The sequence below is a fragment of the Maniola jurtina genome, chromosome 14 (assembly GCF_905333055.1).
Source record: "Maniola jurtina chromosome 14, ilManJurt1.1, whole genome shotgun sequence".
NCBI classification, from domain to species: domain Eukaryota; kingdom Metazoa; phylum Arthropoda; class Insecta; order Lepidoptera; family Nymphalidae; genus Maniola; species Maniola jurtina.
This window is the reverse complement of record NC_060042.1, coordinates 2,502,433-2,523,332: the sequence shown is the minus strand read 5'-3', so window position 1 is coordinate 2,523,332 and position 20,900 is coordinate 2,502,433. Positions and strand designations below refer to the sequence as shown.

Here is a 20,900-nt window from a genome sequence, read left to right as displayed (position 1 = left end):
CACTTTCTTCATTAGTCGCATGTTGACTGCAAAGCTGTCAAGACGCCTAAATGCGCGATCAAAAAGTGCCAAAATAATATGTTAACGACGCAGAAAAGAGATGGTGTGACTTACCACCGGTAAGTTAATTTTATTTACGTAAGATAACATGCGAAAAAGTGTAAAATATTTAGTAAAACCATTGAAAACACTAGAAATATCTAAAATTATTTACAATGTTCCCATTCCTTTCCCTCACGCACATCGGAAAGAGACAGATGGAAGGGCGCGTCACGAATGTCGGAAAAACAAAACTGTGGAGTAGCTTTTTTTTGTTCAATGTAAAATCTATTGGCCATTATTGTATCAGATTTATTTTATTACTAGCTGTGCCCGCGACTTCGTTCGCGTGGAATAGCTCTCAGCGCGCTTTATATAGCCACGGACGCTCAGGCGCGAGGCGTGTATCTGTACGTTAAAAATGTTCGCCGTGATTCTTTAAATTGACATAACTTTTTTATTTATGAACCGATTGACATGAAATAAACACTAAATGTTAAGTGAAGCTTACTACAATATATTAGTGACAACCGTATCTAAATCGAATTAGCCGTTTCTGATATTAGCGTGCACAAACACACAGACAAACAGACAAAAAAAAATTAATTACAATTTCGGGTTCGGTATCGATAAAAAAAAAGTAGCAGGGGTTGTTATTATTAACAACCCCTGCTACTTTTTTTTATATATTTCCATTGTACAGACACCACTTTTCTACAATTTTATTATATGTATAGATAGATCTTTTGACGACCTCCAGTGCGCAGTGGTAACGCGGTGGAATTGTATGACGAGGGTCCCGGGTTCGATTCCCGGCTGGGCCGATTGAGATTTTCTTAATTGGTTTAGGTTGGCTGGTGGGAGGCCTTTGGCCATCTTGATTCAAGGCCCATCTTGAATCCGCCATTTTGGTTTTATTTTTCAGCTCCCTGTCAATTGGATGAAGTTCTGAGTGACATTTGTTCGAGCACCCCCCACCTATCTTCAATACCCTGGCCGTGCTCCTCACCGAAATCCTCAATCATCAGCTCTATCCATATTTTTCCTCCGAATCATTTTTTGTCCTCTATACGAAACCATCGGTAAAAAAAAAACATACATCGGTAAAAAACAGAAGAGGTGATCAAATGAGTCAGTCAGTCAGTCAGTCAGTCAGTCAGTCAGTCAGTCAGTGAATCAGCACGAGCAGAATAGTATATAGTATAGATATAGTATAATAGTTTAATATTTACAAAAACGAAAAATCTCTCAAAGAAATAACAAAAATTAATAGTGCTACACTACTCCATTCCATTTTTTGTTCAAGTTTGCTTCTAAAATCACCTTATTCAGCTTCGAGTGCAATAATCGATTTACATTGCGGCTTAATCACTGAGGTTAGTTTACAGGACTTGAATGTTAGCGGGAATGTATAAATGGAGCAGTTGAAGCTACATAGGGTGAATTTAGAAACGTGTGCCATGTTTGGGCTCTTGTGTTGTATGCCACGATGTGTCCATGCTTAGAAAGTCATTGCTTTCCACTGATATTAACGAGAATTGTTTTTGGCAGGGCACCAAGTCGATCGGCGGCGACCTGATGGCGGACTTGCACGCCAAGCTGTCGATGCGTCGGCGCGGCATCTCCGGCGCCGAGCGCGCAGGCGGCACCGTGCTGCACACGCTAGCGAGCGTCATCCCGGAGCCCACCGAGTCCTCGCCCCAGCAGTCCTCCAGCGGCGAAGACTGGGAGTAGACCAGGTTTTAATGTAATCTACCATGTACTACAGAGCAGCGGGTTGATTCGCTAACTCAGTGTCTAACAATGAATGATAGCCACCGAGGTTGGATGGTTCTACATTGCTGCTTCACAAGGTTTTCGGGTGCTTCGTAAAATATTTTTTCGTAGAAAACCTTCAATGGATTAAAAACCGGCCAAGTGCGAGTCAGACTCGCGCACCAAGGGTTCCGTACTTGGGTATTTTTCCGACATTTTGCTCGATAAATCAAAAACTATTATGCATAAAAATAAATGAAAATCAGTTTTAGAATGTACTGGTAAAACTCTTTCATATGATACCCCACTTGGTATAGTTATCTAACTTTGAAAATTGAAACACATTTTAATTTCCACGGTTTTCGGATTTATTCCTTTACTTGTGCTATAAGACCAACCTACCTACCAAATTTCATGATTCTAGGTCAACGGGAAGTACCCTATAGGTTTTCTTGACAGACACGACGGACGGATGGACAGACAGACAACAAAGTGATCCTATAAGGGTCCCGTTTTTCCTTTTGAGGTAAGGAACCCTAAAAATGAACTTGATGGCTATCATTCAGTGTTAGACACTAATTGACACTGTATTAATGTTATCAAATAATATGCAAAGTTGTATGTAACGTATTTACTGTCGCGTAGAATCGATGTTACGACTTAAGGGTAGTTAGTCGACGTTTATGTGTCTACATTTTTAATCATGCAACTTGGATTATAGCATTTGGGTGAACCCTGATATGTTTTATGTCACTATCTATTTGATGTTTACATTCCTATAAACTATCGTATTCTCAACAGTAATGAACCAACTCCACAGCTTAACTTCTAGAATCTAGAGGTGAGAGTTTTCGCCGTCTTACTAACCTATCAAAGACAAAATACGTTAAATATTTTCTTATGTTTTGTTTCGGGTAACTAAATACTGTATTGTCCAAGCCAATCGTATAGATTAGTCGTGAGATCAAGTCTTGAAATCAAACTGTTATTGAATAAAAAAGGGTATGGTGTAATAAGTGAAAACAGGCAAAGGATTTTTTCTACCACTAGATATTAAATGTTGTCCATCATCTCGTTATATAATAATGCCATGTTTTCTGCCAAACGAAAAAGCTCGGCTTCGTTGACTTTGTTTGTAAATTAATGATTTTTATCTAAGACATGATTTTCATCTTTTATCGACGCTTCTCATGCCCTCATTATAAAATTTCTATTAGGATAAGCCCGCACTCCGAAATTTCCCGTGAAATCTTTTATGCAAGAGCGTTTCAAGTTATAAGCTGCATTATCACTTGCCAGCAAGTCTGATTAAGTAAGCCAAGCGCTAGTCCATAAATTAAAAACAAAGAAGAATTCTGTGACATATCAATATGGAAATTGTATAAAGCCCGCACGCACTTGCGAACATCTTCATCCATTTTATGTCACAGAATTTTACGGGAAAAATCGAGCGGTGTAATTTCGTAGTGCGAGCGTACCCTTATTGAATAAAAAAATCGATACATCATATTTGTATACCGGTTGTTTTTGACTATCTTAATCGTTCCGAGTTCTCGGAATAGCTTGCCACTGAATCGACAACGCTAATCAGTTTTAAAAATGTTTCTTGCTAACGATTAAAAGGTCATTACTAACACCGCCTGTGAGGCTATGATGGCCAAGTACATAATTAATGCGTGTAGAGTGTATGGGACGCGGGTTCGAATCCAGGTTATGCCACTTTGAACTATAAATTGCATAAAAGTAGCAAAAGACTATAATAGTCCTAACATAATTAATGATAACATATTCACACATTGCTTACACTGTAGCTGCAAATAGACACGCTTTATTTTAATCATTAACCCCCGACCCAAAAAGAGAGGTGTCATAAGTTTGACGTGTGTAGTAAGTATATAGAGATACACAGATACACACGTCAAACTTATAACACCCCTCTTTTTGGGTCGGGGGTTAAAAATAGAACAGGTTAATATTTGATTGTAATTGGATGATTTGAATACAAATTGGCTAAAAATGATTTCCAATCATAAGTTCAATGTAAATACGCGTTCAAGTTATTTTACTTTCTATTTACAAAGAGCCCCCGGTTCCGGGAGGCTATTACGAATAAATTGCCCTTGCTAGTCCCTTGTCCAATAAAAATAAGTACAAGAAAATATAAATCTGTAACATCAGACTTCGAATAGTTTATTATTTAACCATAATTGGAGTAGTAGGATTCACAGTGTATTGTTTGAGCTTTAAAACATCGATGCGTTGACGTACGAGTATTTTACAAATTTCTATTTACAAAAGGCCCTCGGTTCCGGGAGGCTATTACGAATAAATTGCCCTTCTTAATAGCCACTTGTCAAACAATTGCGTTATGATAAATACAACAGCAGCATTAAAATCAAAGTTAACTGATTAACGCACATGAATGAATGAATAAATTTTGTTTTATAGTAGATACGTCACTTTACACATATATAAAAGTATTACGAATTTCCCTTCTTACTACAACTTGTTCAATAGATCACAATTAAATATGAAACGACATATATCAATGTTACATCATTTAGGGTTCTAATAATTTAATATTTAAATCAAATTGGATGATTAGGATGCAATGTATAGTTGGAAGTTTGAAACATCGATGCGTTGACGTATTTTACAAATTTCTATTTACAAAGGGTCCCCGGTTCCGGGAGGTTATTACGATAATCGCATTTCTCACTAGCGGCTGTCTCGCTTTCGTTTCGTGGAAGGTGCGCACATAAGCAGGCCCGCAAACTATCAACCGGCGCGGGTGATTAGCATTTCCAGAATCGAGGAGAAAAAATATACACACACATCTCCGCGCGACGGGTAACGACACGGAACTTGATGCTATACGCCTAAAATTGTAGGTAGAACTCCATATTATGCTATGCTTTGTTTTCCTGGGCACCTAAGCCTTTGTTTTTGTCCGAAAAAGAAAGAAATATGAAGCAGCTATTGTATAGACACTTATACCAATATACTAATTAATTATTAATTTAATCTCTTACACTGCTTACTAGTAAACAGTTAAGTTCTTTTTATATGAACGATTTTAAATGCCATGAACTACTTAGCATATAATATATTATTGTTATGTATTGTACGTAGCATATAATATATTATTGTTATCAATGCTTGCATGCATATTCTGAGGAATAAGTTATGCTTTACAACTTAAATCAACTTCGAAAACATGAAAAGCACTTACAATATAAGCAAAAATAAACGACGTTGTGTAATGTAATTTATATTTACAAACGTACTACGTAGCGCTAAGGTTAAAATAAAAATTGAAGCTTTTAAATTTTACGTGTCGTATTTCAAATAAGGCGAATCTTTACGGTTATTACTGTACGGCGATTTTGGAAGTAAAATATTGTAGGGTAATTATACTTTACGAATTAAGTATTCGTTGCACTGTATGTATAGATTTTGCGCGTGAAATTTGCGTCGTATTAATTTCTTTGCCGAAAAATAATGTTTGTTTTTTATATTGTTATAAAATACGCTCACATTAAAGAAAAACGCTTCAGATTTTTATCGATGTGCGTGAACTTGGCTAAGTATGCTGTGATTATTAAACCTTAGGAATTGAGATACCTAATAAATTACTTGACATAGGTATTTGAACCGCGTTTTTGCGAATTCGTTTATAAAGATTTTATTCATCGTTTAAATTTATGTAACGGGAAGTAGGTGAAAATGATTGGAAAATCATGTGATGTTCGTGCCTATCTGGAAAAGATTTTATGTGGTACATTACGTTAATATATAATAGTCGTACTATTATGTATCTGACCTATGCTACTTTTATTCATACAATTTAATTAGATGAAGTTATTTAGAAAATAATGATTTGTGTAGGTATAAAGCATTTTCATATTAAGGCGACAAGATCGGATTTTACTAAGGTTTTTATTAATCCATATTTGGAGTTTACACGCTGGCTTTGTTATTCTGCAAAGTTTTACTTAGTTTAAAAAATTGATATCTTCTATGAAAGAGCGTATAAAAATGTCGTTTAGCTTCTAATGTTTATACTTACTTTAAGATTTTTTAAAAATATTAATTGGGTTATAAGTAATAATAAGAAAAATTAAGTAAGTTACGCTTAATTCATTTCGGCGATAAAATCTTTAAAAAAATCGGTTTTATGAGAAGCATTTTAATAAAGTTGATTTGGTTAATTGATGAAAGCAACAAAAAATTAAACACGAATAAATTGCATGTTATTATGATACACGTACATATAAATCAGCAGCGTTAAAATCAAAATTAACTGAATGCAAAAATAACGCATAGGTATATTTATGAATTTTCTTTTATTGTACGTCACATTAATTTGTGCAGAGAACACAAACACAAAAGTAAAGCAAATTATACAATTTTGCGGTCTTATCACTACCTAGGGATTACATATTAATTTTTGAATTAGGAACTCGTAGAATGTGGAAAACAGCAATTTGTCAATTTTAAAACGATTTGTATGCTGGGTAGGTGCCGCACAGTTATTTCCAGCGAACTAGCTGGTTTCGATACGTGGATTAACTTTCGTGAGTCGATCCAAGCCGGATTAAGTTTATATTATTAAATAAAGTGGGCTTTTATGTGGTAACGGGACACTTTTCACCGTAGAATACAGAATGAAGGCTATACCCTATTCTCACACGGAAAGACGAATTTATAACACTAATGCAACTAATCGACTTAGGTCGGGTTTCATTATTCAATCTATCTGTAATATGGTCAATACTATAAATTATTATTGTTAATTAAAATCTTTACTTTATTACTTTTTATATCTTGGATTAAAATGAATTGTTTTTTAACCATGACAAATGACTGCCCGAAAAATATTTAGTGCAATGATTAAGGATACGAATAGTTTGCCTTAATTGATGCCAACAACCGAGTTGTTACTCCCAATACATATTACATGAGCACTTTAATTATTAACATTACTTCAAAGTTGCTCCTAGGCTATAAATCACAGTAGATGCTGGAACAGTCGCTTGACGTTATGCCATTTTATTATAGTAAGCTGTGGCCTATATATAAGTAAAAATCTGATTAGACTTAGGTTTCTTTTCATCTTCTTTTAGAAATCTAAAATCCAATGGCATCTGTGTTTATAATTCATTTAAAATCTGTAAATAGTAGAGTATGATGTTTAAAAAATGTATAAAATTGTCTACTTATATAAGCGTCGTGTAATTAGTAATACTTGCCTTATTTTTAGATTATGCTTAAGTTTTGGACTGATTGATTTAAATGATCTACGTAACATACTCGTAGTTCTTACACTGCATTTTTATCAAGTCATTGTAACACTATTATTTAAGGGTACAATAGATAGAAACCAATGTTAGTTAGCTGATTTCCTGCTGTAGAATCTGATTATTGTGAAATATAATGCACTAATGGCTACGTTCCATTTGGTCGGTAATTGTATATCCCTATTGGAATTTGATCGTAAATGTTGTGATTGCTAAATGGAACGTATCTACTCGTTGCAATTGTTTGCGATTACAATAATCCGATCCAATAGTCTGAAAATTGATGCAACTCATTGCAATAGGGCTGTAAACCTACTGTTAGAGTTTTAACAATATTTATGTAAAATCAATTATTTAAATAATTTCTGCAGATTGTTATAGAATTGTGTAACTGTGCAAGGTTTTATCTTATACTTTTAAATGTTTTGTAAATAGTTTTTGTCACAGCGATGTCCATTTTACGTAGTATATTCATTGATATAATGATAATTAAATCAGTGTTTGTACCTATACATACGTTTGTTGTATGAATGAATTTTATTGCTGTCATTAAATGAGATTTTAAAATAATGCAAGTGTGTTTCATTTAGGGCTTCTCTATTTTTAAGTAGTTTGTTATAATTTACGTCGTAAACGAGTAAATATACCTATATGAAAAAAAACCTTATTAACAAATTGGTTCACTGTTTGTGGCTCAAAATGGTAAGGTAAAAAAGGCCTGCCTGCAGCGCTGAGGATTAATAAATAATGAGGGTGGAGAGATTAATGACCAGGGGAGCAAATAGCTGTTCCATTTCAAATTACAAAAAAAAAACTTTGAACAGATGGCGATAAAAATAGTAAAGAGTTTTTATGATAGACCCTACTTTGAATTTACTCGTATGATGATACTCTTTCTTCCCGGTACACCTAAGCGAATATCGCGGTAATCGTGGGTCAGCGACTTTTCACGCATTCTGATTATTTATAACGGCAGAAGCAGAGGCACCTCGCTAGAAAGGTAGGTACCTACCTACTACGTGTTTCGGGTTTTACACGGCATTGCCCCAGAATAACGCCGTTGAGATTTCTCAGTATAAGCGCGTTGAGTATTTCGGAATCGGAAATAAGAATTCCTGGAAATCGCTGGCCTCTGCGGCGCCGAGGACGCTGAGCGCTCGCCCGCGCGGAGTGCAGTGGGTGTGATAAATAGCCTTACGTGCATAATTATGTATGAGCTTAGTAATTACTGAATCGTCATTACCGGTTTGTATAAATTGTGTCTGATTACCGGGTCCGGGTTTCGTTTTATCTCACGGTGGACTCCTTTTCTAGGAAAACTGATTATCTACCTACTTACCACACTAAAGTAGATAGGTTCAGATTCAAAACATCCTTGCATCTTATAATGTGTAATCAAATTAATGATCAAATCAAAATCATTTATTCAAAATAGGTAGGTAGTTAGCTACTATTATTGTATATCTTTTATTTCTCCGATTTATTAGATTTGAACGATGATATAGTGGTTATAATTAATTACGTAAACTTATAAAGCTACGAGGGTTCCAACGCGCCCAAGTCTGCGAAGAGCCCACTCTCCTTAATAACAACAAACTCCGTAGGTGTAGGTAGGTACCTATCATTTATGAAACATATGCTAATCTATGCATTTATGTGTTAAACTATCTTATTGGTAGGTACCTATGTAGGTAGGTACTATACTAATTAAATACAGATTTTCGAGATTACAAGGAATCCGGGTTACCTACCCGGAGAGGAAAACGGAAAAGTTCTAAGATTTGAACGAGGCTCATGAGTGCACTGAGCACTCATGCCTCATCTGGCTCAGCAGCTACTCCTCCGTTTATTTCTCTACCTATTCATGTGCTAGAACTAAGTACTTACCTACCTAGGTATCTATAGTTTCTGGAATACCTACCTACCTACCTATAATTCCCGACAGGTCAGCATGCTATCGCGTCTGGTGAGTCGTGGACGAGGGACGCCCCGATTGCCATATTGCCCTGTCACGAACTACAGGTACCGATTACCGAACGAGAGGTGCCTAGATTTGATAATTCAAAAGCACTTGAATTTAATAAAAATTCTATTTATATTTTCTACCAAAATTTAACCAAATTATTATGTACAAAATTAGAGATTTAAAAAAAAATATAAGATGCTACGATCTAGTTTTGTGATTACCGCAAGATGTAAGGTCAAGGGCGCTTAATGAAACCGGAGGCCGGTTTCGAACCGGCCGCGGCAGATCGATTGGTTTCTGCACTTTTTTTTTTTACTTTGAAACCATCTGTCATTTTTGTTAACTTCAAAATCAGCTGTAATGTCATTTACGTCAAAGTAAACAAAATAAAAGGCAATAATTTCAACATTAAATTAAATACAGGTGAAATACAGACTGTTTATATAACGAAAATGCCATGGATCTTAGAGGGAAAATTATATTAACAGAAGAACACTACTGAATCATGGCTGCAGCTTTCCAGCAACAGATATTTGCGCTTGACGCGCGGTTCAATGCATACAGGGCTCCTGGGAACCCTAACTTTAGTGAGTTTCAACACAAAGAGGTTTTCAGGACTGATATTAAATGGTCTAGTATTCGTGTATTATTAATTTACAATCTTTACCAGACTAATAAGTACCTACCTACCTATCAAGTTCTAACAGAATTGTTGCTTGATGGATAACTTAGATACTAATAAAAAGATACATCTTTTTAATATAATAAGTCTATATTTTTAGATCAAGAGTAATATAATATTTCTGATTAGAAATTTATCAAGATAAGTAATAAAATTTTATATAATCATGATGCTCACTTATTACAGAAACATTATACATTCGCCGAAGAAGCCAACTCCTCAGAGAAAATGCGAAATTTAAGGTACCTAAATTGAAAAAAAATAACACCAATATTCTCTGAAAATTTACATTATTTTCATCCAAAAAATATTGTTTACTTAAATATATGTGTTTTTATAGGACATAGACACTATTAAAAAATATATAAACATAAGAAGTCAACTGCTGCAGAGAAGATATGGAGTTCAGGACAACATATCCATCAGTTCATCATCTTCATCACGCCAGAGGTCTAGCAGTAAAGTAAGTTTGGGTTAAAACCCTGTAAATATTATAGTGCTACAGGTTTTCCAGTATGTACTTATATACTGTGTAAAAAGTAATTTATATAAATTAGTTTAAAAACTATTACCTATACTTTACAGGCAAGCTTGGCAATAGAAGAAAGTATTACTATCAATACATCTAGTGCATCCAAAAAGAGTGACAATACAATATCGGAAAATTATGCTTTCACTGGAGTTCATCATATATTTGATCAGGTACTTTATTAATATTATACTTATTTGAGGAGCTGGCAAACAAACTTTTGATATAAATACTTTTTTTAAATGACATATTTTATGGCCAAAATTGGTTCAAAGCAAGCCTAAAATTAGTCCAAAGTTAGTGATTATGATCATTAAATACAAATTTGAAATTATTTTCCAAGAATCATACTTATTTGCTTAAAACTCTAAAACTGAGTCTAAAGTTACTGATTTTGATCTCTGAAAACAAATTTAAATTTGTTTCCAAGCAAAATACTCTATAACTGTGCTAAAATTTTGGTCAAAACATACATTAAGTAAAGTTTCAGGTTTGGAAATAGTACATTTTACTGGCAAAGGTTTCAGATTCTTATTTTAAATATTTTAGCACACAAGTCAAGTGAGTATGGTGAAGTTTGCAAACAACGATCGCTCAAAACTGTGCTGCGTGTCTCATGATGGCACAGTCTCAGTTTGTGATGTCACATCTAATCCACCAAGAGTCTCCTTCATTCTGCAGGGACACACCCAGCCTGTTACTGGTGAGTAGATAAGTTGTCTACAGGGTTATCAGATATTCCTCAAATATTAATTTGTTTTACTATTTCTGCAGCTGTATGGAAAAAATTGCCAATTGTCACTTAAGTTCTAACTCAACATAAGTCAGTTTTGGTGGTTTTAACATCACGAAATCATTCGTTAGAGAATTGGGAGATGCATCGTTTCAGTCCGAAACAAGGACACGTCTACAAAACCAAGTCAACAACAAAAGTCACAGCACAGTATCCATCAACCAAACCTCTAGAAACAGCAAGTTTTTCGCTTTGCTGTAAAGTTGCTAATTTTAATTTAAACTTAGCAACGAAATTTGTCTTGTAGGGATTCCACATCCACGGTTTTGTCCTACTGTTGTGCAGGGACTGGTGACTCCCTGTAACTTTTGATGTCTCCTTGTGGCTTTTGATGTCTCCCTGTGACTTTTGATGTCTCCTTGTGACTTTTAATTCTCCCTGTGGACTTTGATGTCTCCCTGTGACCCTTGATGTCTCTCTATGACTTTTGATGTCTCTTGCAGGCTGCGACTGGTCGGCCTCCAACGAGCTAGTAGCGACATGTGCGCTGGACGGCATGCTGCTGGTGTGGGACGCGACGGCGCGGCGCAAGCTGCGCGCCGTGCAGGACCAGCTGGGCGCGCCGCTGCTGTGCTGCGCCTTCCAGCCCGCCAACAACAACATGCTCATTGTATCCTTTCCACTTTATAAACCCCACAATCGCTCTGCCCATTAATTTTAGTTAGAAATATCCATTATCTAGGAAACATTGCTAAGCAAATAAAAATATTGTTTTATCTTATTAATATTTAAATTTAAAATTCTTAACTCATTAAAAAGGCCGGCAACGCAAGAGGAATGGTGGAAATTCTCAACGTTTCTACAGGAATATATCCCAGAGGTAAGTTTTGTTCCCAGAAATACAAAGGGTTAAAAACGAGATTTTTATTATACTTTTTACTTGAGCAAAGTCGAAACAGGTCAGTTAGTAATATTCATCTATATATTATATTCTTGTTAGTAATTAGTATCCCAGAATTTTCCTTTTATGTTTAAGTAATTATCATAGCCTCACAGGCAAGTACATTCCATTTTGTTCAATTATGTAAATAAATCCTGTTTTTATCCTATTATGCGTTTATTATAAAAAATATTATAATAAATATTGTATTTTGAGTAGTTAAATATGTATATTCAAACCGGGGGGGTTGTGGTCATACTCCTCCACGGTGACCAGCCGTCTTGGAGGAGGAGGAGGGAGGCACCTTATGTTCTAAGTATTATAATAACTAAGTAAATATCTCCGTTTGTTAAGGTGTTGCTGTAGACTCTGGATTCAAGTGTTTTTCGTTTTGGTTATATTTTTGGGTGCCTTTGTCGGTCCAGTAAGATGTTAGGGTGTTACTTTTCTGGGTTTGGGTCGTCTTTTTGGGTTTCCTTGTAAATTTACCATTCTTGTCAGGAGGAGTTTCAGAAAGATTGCGTTTACTTCCTCGTTTTGTGTTTTCACTTGTCTCTTTTTGTGGAATGACAATTAACTTATCATATTTGATTATCACTTTTTTGCCTTTTTCCCGCTCTTCCTTCGCAATTTCTTGAAGTTCTTTTCTTTTTTGTAAAATTTTTGGTGGGTAATCTTCTTTTATATAGTAATTTAATTGTTCAAGTGATTTTTTGTTGCGTAAAATTTCGAATTTTCTCCTAAATGTAGAAAATGTAACAATAACGGGTCTAGGTTTATCGCATTTTTTACCAATTCTTTTTATACCTTGTATTTCAAAACTAGTACAATCTATTTTCATAATATCACTGAATATCTTCAGGAAATTATTCTGTAAATCCTCGTAATTCTGTTCTTTTTCCTCCACACCAAAAATAACGATATTTCTCTCCCTGGCTTGCTTTTCGAGAAGGTCTAGTCGTTGTTCTTGTGACCTAACTGTGACCTCTAGATTTTGCAGTTTACTTTGGATATCGTCAAATTTTTCGTTGATTTTGTTAAGTAAATTTATTTCACTGTTTTTGACACTATCTTTTGTTTCTTTAATGTCTTCTTGTATCTTTTTCAATAGTTGTACAATATCTTCCATCTTTGTTTTAAAAATATTTTTTAAATATCAAAAAAAAAAAAAAAGTGAAAAGTTAACTCTTAGGTGCCGAGGATCGATCTCGATAATGTTGCAACAGACCAACGATGTTCGCACTGAGCCAACCTATCGTTCGATAGGTTGGCTCAGTGCGTGCGTTGGTTCGATAGGAGGCCTTATACCCAAATATGGGATCCTTATCTAGATTTAATAGTGATTACCTACGCAAACAAATAATTACTCAATAATAATATATGTATATAGCAATAGATATAAATGTAGGTATATACTAAGTAGTTTTAAACATTTGTAAACTAACGATTTTATTAACTAACACTGTACAAAACATAACATATGAACACACACACATACAAAACACAATTGTACTTACTAACAAACTAACATAAAATAAAGGTAAAAATTGTAGAATAAATAGCTATATAGTTGTAAGAAAACCTATTGTACTTAAAGATAAGGAGTAAATAAAGGCTTAATAATAATAATAATAATATTATATTCTTAAAAGAAAAAGCTGACTGGCTGATCTATCAACACACAGCTCATACTACTGGACTGATTTAGCATGCAGATAGCTTTAATTATCAATTATTATCATAGTCCTCTGATGTTATTTGTTAAAAAAATTGAAAACTTGAGTCTGTATATTATGTGATGTAACATTATACCTAAAGTACCGCGTGTGAACTGCATATATGTTTTATTTTGATGATGTTATGCAACACGCAGGCGGGAGCAGCGTCCTGGGCGGGCGCGTGATGGCGATAGCGTGCGCCTCCAGCGGCAGGATATTCTGGGCCGCCAATGATAAGGTAATATCTACTTAATATAACTGTTTAGTATAGTATTCTATTCCTTGTTAATGTGAATTTAATACTGTACGGTATACTAGTTCTTGTTAGTATGAATCATATGATAATATTGATTTTTTTGACGCTGTTGATAAAATAAATTTGTTTATACGTAGCTCTTTCATATCCTAAGTTTTGTGAGGTAGGTACTTTGCTAATTTTACAACCCCTTTTAGAATAAATAGAATAGAAACACTATTTCACATAAAAAGAAATGACAAAGTCAAGAGTGAATAGGCATCTTCTAGCCAACTGCAATCCAAACTTAACCTCATCATTGTTTTTTACTAAGCAAGATTGTGTCAAGCGCACGCATATATTGCTATAAAAATATAAATTAGGTAACACATAAAGATGGCCCTCTATGACTCTTTTTTGGGAGCTATCCGAGTTGGATGGTTCTTATTAAAAATCCCCGAAAAGTTATGTTTAGGCTGTCGACCAGCAGGGAGATGTGGCGAATGCTCGTGAGGCGTATAACATCTGCCCCCAAAAATGTCGCTTCGTGATGACCACGACCGCTCTGCCAAGAGTGTTACGACGAAGATGTTTCTGGCAGCCACAACAGTTGCAAGCTGCCATCGTCCCGAATTTTTAAACACATACGAAAACGATCGCAGAGTCAACTCGGCTCGAAATGGATTTTGTGACGCCAAAGTTGATATTTATTTGACTAAGAACTGTTTGACATCGCAAGTTCGAGGTACGAAATCACCTTTCTAATCGTGACTCGGCCGATGATTCACCACTATATCATCTTCCAAATCTAACAAATCTGACAAACAAAAGGTGTACAATAGTACCTACTTTGAATAAATTATTTTGATTTTGATTGTATCGTCCGTGATGTTCAGGGAATGATCGTGAGTTACCGCATCTCGGGCACAGGCGGGTCGCTGAGCAAGCTGCGGCGCTGCAGCGTGGGCGGCGCCGTCACCTGCCTCAGCTGGAGCCCGTGGCTGGCGCGACACCCTGCGCTGCTCGTCAGCGTGGCCGACAACTCGCTATACTTGTTCAGGCATGTACAGTTATGTGGCCCAGGACACTGCGTCTCATCTACAGTCCTGTATGCACATTTTGAGAAATTAAAGGTCTTGCGGTTGTCTTCACAATCTATTCTTATTATTCTTATTCTCATAAGGCAATTTGCTAAAGAAGCACCTTCAACGCGTGATATGAGACTGGTTGCTGGTGCGCTCGTAGTTCTGCTCGCTCATGTCGTTCTGGAGCGGTTTGTGTCAAATCGATAGGTTTAAAACTAGTGCCATACTTTAGATCTAAGGGTTAAAAATAGTAGAAAAAAGTCGCCAGTCGTGAGTGACCCCTATACTGTTGATATTATCACCTCATGCTCTTTCTCTCTATAAGCTTTACTTTATTGTTGAGAATATTAGTCTACATTTTCTCTATTATGTCAAATATTCTATCTATCTACCAGGATAACAGACCGTGAAGGCAGTCTGGTGCTAAAGAAGCGGTTCGGCACGCGGCACGAGACGGAGCTGGTGCGCTCGTCGTTCTGCCCGCTGATGTCGTTCCGGCGCGGCGTGTGCGTGGTGAGCGGCTCGGAGGACGCCGCAGTCTACTTCTATGACATCGAGGGCCATCACCAACACCCCATCGTTAACAAACTCCAAGGTAAAGATGCATTTCGAAATGGCTACATTGTAGGTACACTTGACAACAGTTCTTTCCTTGGCAATGTGACCGAAATAATCAAGGATCCTCTGGAGTCTTGTTAGTTGCTTCAGTAACTATGCGTTGGTTTCATGGGCTGTCCGATGGATCCGGAGCATTCTCATTCAGCACCACATCTCGAAAGCTTCATGTAATGTCGCTGACGCGTTGGAGTTGTAGTGCCATTATTAGGAATACGTTATTCGTTCACAGGTCATGCGTCCCCCGTGCTAGGAGTCAGCTTCAGCTACGACGAGAGCCTGCTCGCGACCAGCGACGTGTCGGGGCTGGTCATCATCTGGCGCCGCAGCTGACCGAGAGTGCCGCACACCTTCCAGCACTTCCTCACTGGACTGTAGCCACTGACCGACACTCGGCCAACGTTGACAGAGCAACCGTGCTAGGAGTCAGCTTCAGCTACGACGAGAGCCTGCTCGCGACCAGCGACGTGTCGGGGCTGGTCATCATCTGGCGCCGCAGCTGACCGAGAGTGCCGCACACCTTCCAGCACTTCCTCACTGGACTGTAGCCACTGACCGACACTCGGCCAACGTTGACAGAGCAACCGTGCTAGGAGTCAGCTTCAGCTACGACGAGAGCCTGCTCGCGACCAGCGACGTGTCGGGGCTGGTCATCATCTGGCGCCGCAGCTGACCGAGAGTGCCGCACACCTTCCAGCACTTCCTCACTGGACTGTAGCCACTGACCGACACTCGGCCAACGTTGACAGAGCAACCGTGCTAGGAGTCAGCTTCAGCTACGACGAGAGCCTGCTCGCGACCAGCGACGTGTCGGGGCTGGTCATCATCTGGCGCCGCAGCTGACCGAGAGTGCCGCACACCTTCCAGCACTTCCTCACTGGACTGTAGCCACTGACCGACACTCGGCCAACGTTGACAGAGCAACCGTGCTAGGAGTCAGCTTCAGCTACGACGAGAGCCTGCTCGCGACCAGCGACGTGTCGGGGCTGGTCATCATCTGGCGCCGCAGCTGACCGAGAGTGCCGCACACCTTCCAGCACTTCCTCACTGGACTGTAGCCACTGACCGACACTCGGCCAATGTTGACATCTGGACAGAGCAACCGTGCTGGGAGTCAGCTTCGGCTATGACGAGAGCCTGCTGGCGACCAGAGACGTGTCTACCCAGAGTGCCGCACACCTTGCAGCACTCCCTCAGTGGACTGAAAGCCTTAACAAATACTCATTCGTAAGAGTATTCGTTAAGGCTGGCGTGCGTGCGTGTTCCAATGCATTGGCCCAACGCGATCGAGACTATTTTTATCAACCGTATTAAATTATTTATCACTAATCATATAGTTTGTAGTTTTATTCTTAAGTTGATTTCAAACTACGGAATATTATAGATTATATAAATATCGCTCACCCTACTTTTAAGCGATATTCATAATATATTATATTATATTTCCGTAATTTGAAGGTAACTTCAGACACTGAAATTAACTCAGAGCGAGATCTATAAAGCACTTTGACTTTGCTCAGACTTAAGACAGCTAAGAGAGTTAAAATGAGATAGGTTTATGTCCGACACTGAAGTCTGTCTCGTGTTAACTCTGAGATTGAAATCTATAGAGCGCACATTGATTTTGCTTGGACTAAAGTTTCAGTTAAAACGAGACAGATTTTTGGCAGCGGTGTAACGCTGCCTCGTTTTAATAATGTATTATGGCTGAGCAAAGTCAAAGTGCGCTTTAAAGATCTCAGCCTGAGTGTCAAAGGCGGCTGAGGTCTACAAAGGTTCTTTGACGAAAACTTTGAGTTAAAGCGAGAAGGATTTATGATCTGTCTTGTTTTAACTCTCAGTATGCCATAATAAGGACCCAAAGTACGCGTTAGGCTGAGATCCATAGTGCGTACTTCTGTCTCTTTTGAGGCTGGCTCTCTTACTTCTGTCTCTTTAGTGTTATTGCTGTACTTATAGTTCTTCTATTCTTTAGAAAACCTTTAAGCTGAGATTAGCATAAATGTAAAGGAAACTTAAATCTGAGCAAAATCAAAGTACGCTATTTAGGCATTCCTTGAGTAGTATAAGTACTTATTGTAATTATATCGATATCGAATTGTTATATTTCAAAAATAAAATTTGCTTATGGTCTCCATAACCATCCATGTGGTGATGAATTCACTCATATTTAATGTGTAAATTGTAACTTAAAATATGAATGAAATAAAAGGCATATAAAGTCACAATTTTAATTATTTATTTTTTCATATAAATACTTTCATCAAATACAGTCATCATATTAGTATGAAAAAAATACTGAATTCCATATATACGTAAATAACAACTTAAAAATTAATCATTATTAATTATTCATTTAATTGGACAATTCATTCAAATAATTCCTTGTTATCATGTAAAGGTAATCTAAACAAATCCATAGATTCATAAAATTAGAGATATTCTCAAACTGATTAGCATAATATAATTTAGAAAAGCTAGTAATATTACCGATCGCAGGACCATAGACTAAAAAAAAGTCCCTCGTAGAAGATATCTTTCGAACTAACTTCAGCTTCTAAAACCTAACCTACCGTGTAATTTCAACGAAATGAACATCTACCGCGTATATACACCTGTACATTAACGAAACATCTCTAAAAACTGTAAAAAATATAAGTTCAGAACAATTAAACACGTACGAATAATAAATTTTAATAATTAAAAAAAAATCATCCAATAACTTTTAAAATTATATTTACAGCAGTATAGTGCGCGCAAAACAAGTAGTTCTATCTGAATACGAGGCGTACGACTGCGCGTTGTACAAAAACAGATTCAACCGAGTTTGTCCTTCCTTAGTCTATGACCTGCACAGACCCCTATGTTGATTTCATTTTGGTCTCAGATTGGTCTCCTTGTTTTGCGATCACTGTAACTAAACAACTAAAATGCGATGATATGGAAATGAGAAAAATTGCACATGAGGCTCACACACTTGGACGAATTGCATAATATTCGATGACTCGGCGCCACGATGCAAAACATTACAATCATTCGGTGCACAATTGATTAAAAGTTGCATTTATATACCCTTTTGTTAGTTAATTTTGTTGTAGTGTTATTCTAGATCTATGGCGTGCTGTTAGTATCGAGGTAAGGCGTAAAGTTGTATAGAGGTATGTACCTAATGTAATGTGATAGTACTAAATATGTTGTGCCGCCGAGGTTTCCGCAAATACGCAATGTTGACCTGCCACCACCATTCATACATCTAAAACACTTACCTAATATAAAATTTTACTTAATATAGAAATTGGCTTTGAATTTAGAACGTTCAATATTTACGGGCGCAACCCAACCATGGCTCGAGTAAACATTGCTAAATGGTACACTAACAGCAGATGTTAATAAAATCAACCTATCTGTAATTTGTCGAAAAGTAACTCAGCAACCTTGTTGATTCTCAAAAATTACTTTTTTAATTATTAAAATGGTACTTTTGGAAAAATAAGTTACTAATATACAGATACATAGATTAGTTATCATTAATTTCAGCCATTAGCAACATTGTTATTTGCCAAAAAGACCATAAATTTGACAAATAACAACATTGCTTAAAATAACTTATCGACAGATTACAGATAGATTGATTTCGGCCGATTAACAGATTTGCAATGTATATCTTAGATACAATAAAAGTAGATTTTGCTCGCAAATAATGTGTTTTAATTTGGCTGCACCTTGAATGTTATATTATGTTGTTTTCAAAATTTCGAGATGGAACATGTGTTTTCATTGTGCGTAGGTGTGACTCACAAGTAAGATAAAATTTAGACAATAGGTTTGCTCAGATACACTTTACAAATCGATATCGTATGTAGACCGACCAAGTTAAAAGTATAGATAATAATAGTTTATCAAAGTATAAATATTGTTAAAAATTTATAAATAAAAAAATTTATCATTTAAAATACTATAACCTACATCTACTCTAAATAATATAATTGCAACTCCGTTTTTTCACGAATTTAAATTGCGGCATTTCATTTGTATTTGCACATGTTTCCTGATGAATGGTTCAGAGTTTAGACTCTACGATTTACCTACATATTATGAAATAACAAAAATATTACGTATACTACTAAGAATTGGTTTCTACGGTTGTATACAACTGAGTAGGCCGCTTTCGGGGCGTTTCGTGAGGCGTCGAGGCCTTACATAAGATCCTAAGTAAATATTACAATAATATAATCAAAGCGCTATATCTACATAAATAATTATTACCATTTACGGTTATTTGTACCATAGTTTTGGGTTGTAAAATCACTGGTCCAGGCCGTGATGATTACTCAGTTTGAATTGAATATTGCATTGATTTTTTAAATTCATTTTGCGAAAACCGTTGTAGAATATGAAGATAATTTAAAAAATTATCGTCACACGTTAAATGATTGAATTCCGATATGTATAAAAATGTCATGCAAAGTAATAAATTTTAATACTAATCGAACACTTAATCAATAAGACGGTTGGTAATCTTAAGATTATAATGGCATTATTATAGCACAACGGCCACACTACTGCCGCTGCATATATTTGAAATCTATGTACAGTAACTACCACTTTTATAAGTTACACCTATGTACCAGTACCAGAAATCTTACTCTTGAATGGCGCGAAAATATCTCGGCCAATTGTTGCCAACGCGCCATATTTTGTACGTGCGAATTATGAGCGAGATAGCACGAGTACCTGTTGTTCTTGTGTTTAACACTTTAATGTCCAGCAATAAGGTCTGTATTTCATTGGTGTACATTCAGTTTTAGACGGCGTTAGGTTACGCTTTTTTGCGCAAACGACTTTAGCCTATGCGTGCCTAAGTGGTAGTACTGTATATAGGAGCCTAAGCTCAAAACCGCGATGCGACATTCCATCGTCAAACATTGCGTGCTTAATGACACTTCGCAAAACTTGCGTCGTGATTTGCGCCACAAGTCTGTTCATTCAGGCAGCAAGACGCTTTGCGCCACGAAATCACGCAACTAGGTTATCGCGTTGCGAGTCCATATCGTGGTTTTGAGTTTAGGCCCTTATGTGTACAAGTGGGGAGAGAAATGTCTCCTATTAATGCCTACTTGCGGCTTGCGATGCTATACTATAATGCCTGTGTACTAGCAAGAATAGAAAAGAAAAATGTTATTCGTGGCATCAAGTATATAAGTACATCCTGTGGTCACGTGGGGTAAAGGTAGGCCACTCAGCTTGTGCCTTAGATACAAACCTCTATGGCGAACATCTGAGGTGATAACCACAACGCTGAT

The 20,900-nt window shown here is 36.8% G+C and overlaps 2 protein-coding genes across 5 annotated transcripts in view; both read left to right on the top strand.

The window, feature by feature from the left end:
- Nucleotides 1–1,933, top strand: part of LOC123871813 (WASH complex subunit 1-like) — a 41,379-nt gene extending 39,446 nt beyond the window's left edge. For all 3 annotated transcript variants that reach the window (XM_045915789.1, XM_045915788.1, XM_045915787.1), the window contains one exon: nt 1,591–1,933. In XM_045915789.1, the coding sequence (XP_045771745.1) occupies nt 1,591–1,773 (183 nt within the window). In that variant the 3' untranslated portion in view covers nt 1,774–1,933. The remainder of the gene's footprint in view (nt 1–1,590) is intronic.
- Nucleotides 1,934–9,403: 7,470 nt separating this feature from the next.
- On the top strand, nt 9,404–19,035 carry LOC123871814 (WD repeat-containing protein 13-like). Of its 2 annotated transcripts, none has more exons than XM_045915792.1 (11): nt 9,404–9,690; nt 9,929–9,984; nt 10,083–10,205; nt 10,328–10,444; nt 10,821–10,974; nt 11,508–11,674; nt 11,824–11,884; nt 13,818–13,900; nt 14,794–14,957; nt 15,378–15,577; nt 15,830–19,035. In XM_045915792.1, exons 1-11 carry the CDS (start codon nt 9,615–9,617, stop codon nt 15,928–15,930), a joined length of 1,302 nt encoding a protein of 433 aa, XP_045771748.1. In that variant the 5' UTR covers nt 9,404–9,614; the 3' UTR covers nt 15,931–19,035. The 2 variants fall into 2 exon arrangements, with proteins under 2 accessions (XP_045771748.1, XP_045771747.1); XM_045915791.1 differs by having other exon boundaries at nt 9,405–9,647.
- The last annotated feature ends 1,865 nt before the right edge of the window (nt 19,036–20,900 follow it).